This window comes from Mizuhopecten yessoensis, unplaced genomic scaffold (genome assembly GCF_002113885.1).
Source record: "Mizuhopecten yessoensis strain PY_sf001 unplaced genomic scaffold, ASM211388v2 scaffold715883, whole genome shotgun sequence".
NCBI lineage: Eukaryota > Metazoa > Mollusca > Bivalvia > Pectinida > Pectinidae > Mizuhopecten > Mizuhopecten yessoensis.
The window spans coordinates 34,047-39,024 of NW_018479839.1; the positions used below are offsets into that span (position 1 = coordinate 34,047).

Sequence of the window (4,978 nt, forward strand, 5' to 3'; positions counted from 1 at the left end):
ATGCATTTGGACTAACACTTGGCTCATGAAACTGAACATCGACAAATGTAAACACCTTAGGATTGGAAAATTTTAAGATAAACAAGAACAATACTATAAAATCAAACAAGACCAGTTGACTACAAATATTAAGGCTGTCACAAATGAAAAAGACCTCGGAGTTATTATTGATAATAAACTGAAGTTCAACGAACACATATCAAAAGCAGTATGAAAGGCCAACTGGAACTTGGGACTAATATTTAGAACATTTACGTTCATCGACCAAAACATGTTTATAACACTCTACAAATCCTTGGTAAGACCACATTTGGAAAATTCAACAGTCACATGGTCACCGTACTTGAAAAAAGACAAAATTCTAGTGGAAAATGTTCAACATCGTGCAACCAGATTAGTACCATGTCTCAAAGACCTGAGCTACCCCGAAAGACTGCTTAAGTTAGGGCTTCCAACGCTAGAATACAGACGTATCAGAGCGGATGTGATCGAATTATTCAAATTTATGGAGGAAATTGACATTGTAGATCAGGACAAAATAATTATAAGAGCGCGTCCCGTTGGAACACGAGGAAATAGCAGAAAGCTGTTCAAGAGGAGAACAAATAAGGCCATATATAGTAACTTCTTTAGCAATAGAGTTGTAGAGGTGTGGAACAGTCTACCCGATAATGTGGTCAATTCTCCAACTGTGTACACTTTTAAGAACAGACTGAATAAATTCTGGTCGGATCACCCAACAAAATTCCGCGCAAGTTGTTATTCCTGACATTAGTAGGTCTATCTATACGCACCGGAAGTGAAAAGTGTTTTTAACAAGCATTTTAACATATATTCAAACGCGCCACAAGAAGCTCACAGCTTTCAATCGACGTCATCGCTATATGAACTATATGAACTTGTAGACGCTATTCGGCGAACTCTCTCCGCTGGACCGGATAGGTTTTAATCACAGCAATTAAATCCGCTCACTAAACTGTTGTCTGTGACTCGAAACAGACCTACTCTGATGAATAGATATTATTGACTTTAAATGGAAAAATATGTTAACTGAATGCAAAACCAGTCATTTGATACTGTAAGTGTGATTTGTTTAAACGGTTTACCTTTAAACCCCATAACGAAATGATTGCGTCCGTTTTGTATAATAAATACTCATCAATATATAATTAGGAACGTTGAATTTTTTCATTGTTCTATATATGGTAACATAATAACTATATTGAATATACCCTACGCGAACTCTTTAAGCACATTAACAAAAAAAAGCACCCTTAATCTTTTAAACTTTTGAATTATTCAATAGTAGGTGTAATACGGCTCTGCGGGTGGATTACGGTGGTTGGTTGGTAAGGCGGGTAGCGAAACACACCTGAACGGCACTTAGACACAGCACGTGCAATGGAAGTTTAATCTCTCTGTTGTTCGTTAATAGGCAACAGTGAACGGCTAAATTTGTGAAGCAACTGTTACGTAAAGGTCATTTCCCCGTCGTGTACCATTGACCAGTACTGTCCAGGACTGTCCACCACCCGTCACTCTCACTGGTGGAACGTCTTCGGAATCTTCCCTGTGTCCAGTCGGAAAACGGTCAGTAAATCTTTGTTTATATTTACTAACTATATACATTTTATTGTACAATACTTTGGGACTTACGTGTAGGACATCAAGATAAGTGTTTGTGTATACTGTAAGTTATAGTTTGTACGTACCAGCTCACGAGACGTGTTCATCACGTCACATATACGTAATAGTCCACCTAAAGTATGGCGGGTTTCGGTCGACATTAGGTGAAGGCGATATATATCAAAGAGCGCTGTCGATCATGTGTTTCACCAAATACATTATGATATATAACATGTATCATATATGTTATTATGTGTCTGGTAAAATATATATGTAATGTGTTTTCTAAAAATATATAAGATATCGTGTTTAAAATTTATTATAAGATATGTTACATGTGTATAGAAATTTGTCTTAAAGTTATCTTATACTGAACGAGATTTCATTTTGAAATGAAATACTCTCCCGACTGAAAATGTCGAAAAATTCAGAGCAAACAAAGTCTTTATGATTACAGTATGATGCGGTTTACGCTGGGTTGTTTAGATTAATGTTTATAAGCTTACCTGGGTTGTTTAGATTTATGTTTATAAGCTAACCAATTTAAGGGGTCACCTTTACAAAGAATATCTACGTTTATGTCGCAATTCTAATTCGGTAATGAGTGTTCTTCGTTAATTTGAATACAAATGACAAATAAGGAAAAAATGATAACAATCTCCACAGGGATGCCTACGTCTACAGTCGGCTGAATCTATTAGATTTGCTCAGAAAAAATCATAGTTTAATGAGCTAGCTCGATTTCTAAGACGACAAAGGAGTATTTTAATTTTCTGGGTACATAGTTTACGAAATGCTTGCTAAACAATTTATTTACTATCATAGACTTCTTTACATTAGACTTGAAAGAATTTAGTGAGAGTGAGTTTCTTGTGTTGTTTCAGTGTTGTTCAAGTTGTTCCGGAATTGTAATGTGGAAGGAAAGAAAGAATTTTTTGATAGTTGTAAACGGAAGTGCTGTTCCCGCAGTAAATGTGCATTTCGCAATTTATACGGAGCTATATTTCCAATATACATTGGTAATAAGTCAGTAAGAAATTCAGGAGCCATGTTATTTACTAAAGAATAAAACAAAGACAGTTTCCGAGCATCTCTTCTTTTCGAAAGGGGTAACCACCCGGTTTCTTGATATGGATTTTTTCTAGTAACAGGGCATTTGTTTCACCGCAGTTGTCCCATACTTCACATGCATATTCCAGTAGTGGTCGAACATAAGTAAGATATAGTTTTCTTTTTAAAATAAGTTTTAGTTTACGAAGGGTTGCTATATATTTGGTTACTTTACTTTACAATATATTCAACACGAACATTCCATTTACAGTCGTTAGTAAGAATAACACCTTAGTGCTTATGCTGGTTAGTAAATTTTAATGGAAGTGTTGTCAAAGGTGAATGCAGGGATACGTTTTATAATATATATATCTTGTATAATTTTACACGGGATTAACATTACTCGTTGTACATATTGTGAGGGAGAGGTGTGAGAGTACGGGAGGTTAGAGAAGGGATATATACACACTGATGATATATTGAATTCCAGAGTTCTTAGACTAAATCCCAGCTCGGCTCAGTTTCATTTCCTCTCTTGATAGATTGGCAATTGGTGCCCCATAAAATATACCATGTAAGATCATATATAAAGTTAAGTTCGTACATGTATGTCTCTGCGGAAAACGAGTTTGTTACCGGAGAACATCCGCTTTTTTGAAGAATGAGCGAGTAATGCGTATGTGTGGAGGGGTATCTATCGTTTCTGTCCTTCATTTTTTCCTTTTATATCTATGTCTTCTTGTGCATCTCTCACATGTATCTACATCGTTACAGATGTTAATTTGACGAGCAGAATATACCGGAACTGACGATGTCGCTACTATTCCTAAATACCCGTAACCCCACGTGGCAGGACCGAACGGTCAATGTGGAAGTGATGCTGGCACCGGCTAGGAACCAGCTCCTCATGAACAAACACAAGACTCTTGGTAGTAAATGCCTGAAGGCACAACGCCTATACGACAAGGAGCGAGAATCCATGTTAAAGAACATAGTTATTGAGAAAAGGATAATGGAAAGAAAACAACAGGTACTATCGAGGAAAAAATCCGATATTATGATGAATCGCGTCTCCTCTAGTGTGTGTTCTGATAGACAGATCAGTACACCCGTTCTTACAGTGTGCTCTAAACGGGGTGGCTCGGCACCGGCCAAACTCGGCTGGGCAGAAAAAAATACGAACAAACCAGGCGTGTTTTTAACGGAAGTGGCAGGGGCGGGAGAACTTCGGTCTCAATCTGTAGCTCCAGCGGAAAGAGACAAACAGTGGAAACAGTCCTCGTCACCCTCACACGGTAATCTAAGCAAGAAAGCCGTGGGCTCAGCTTCTCAGCTGTCAATGTCCTCTCGACGTGTAATCTCCCCTTTTGGATCCAAGCGTTCTTCAAAGAGAATTAAGTCCGTGAGGTTTAACGACATTCGTGATCATGAGAATCAGGAAACAGACAATTACCCATCCAGACCTTGTGTTGACGGGCTAGTACAGCAGTTCGTTCAGACTCAGGCCGAGTTTAATCAGAGACCAGTGACAGGTAGCCGTAACCAGTGGACAAAGAGGCCGGACACAAACTCGCCATTGGTCGCCAAGCGATATTCAACCCTCAGCGTAAACAATAATAAACTCATTAACGCATTTGACAATTTCTGTTTAGACAAGAACAAGGAAGACTTCCAAAAACTTGTGAGACTCGCTTCTAAACTAAAGTCATCAGTGAAAATGGCGCGGAACCAATCGGTAGTTCCCCCTGTAGCCGCTCTACGATCACGGAAAGCGTTCATGGAAAAGATAAAAAAATCCGAGGACACGAACTCGTAGTCTAGATGGATAATATTTGTGATGATGTAATGTAAGATGATATGTTAATGTATGGATGTGTTGTCAGACGATATCTCAATGTAAGGTCGTGTTGTCAGATGATATATTAATGTATGGATGTGTTGTCAGATGATATCTCAATGTATGGTTGTTGTCAGATAATATCTTAATGTATAGATGCATTGTCAGATGATATCTTAATGTAAGGACGTGTTGTCAGATGATATCTTAATGTATGGACGTTTTGTCAGATGATATCTTAATGTATGGTGGTGTTGTCAGATAATATCTCAATGTAAGGATGTCTTGTCAGATGATATCTCAATGTACGGATGTGTTGTCAGTTGATATCTCAATGTATGGATGTGTTGTCAGATGATATATTAATCTAAGGACGTATTGTCAGATGATATGTTAATGTAAGGAGGTGGTGTCAGATGATATCTCAATGTACGGATGGGTTGTCAGATGATATGTTAATGTATG

The 4,978-nt window shown here is 37.8% G+C and overlaps 1 protein-coding gene across 1 annotated transcript; it reads left to right on the plus strand.

Annotated features, from left to right (window-relative positions):
* The first annotated feature begins 1,509 nt into the window (after nt 1–1,509).
* Nucleotides 1,510–4,738, plus strand: LOC110441343. Its single transcript, XM_021484458.1, has 2 exons — nt 1,510–1,590; nt 3,451–4,738. The coding sequence occupies exon 2, from the start codon at nt 3,488–3,490 to the stop codon at nt 4,490–4,492; it is 1,005 nt and encodes a 334-aa protein (XP_021340133.1). The 5' UTR covers nt 1,510–1,590; nt 3,451–3,487; the 3' UTR covers nt 4,493–4,738.
* Nucleotides 4,739–4,978: the final 240 nt, after the last annotated feature.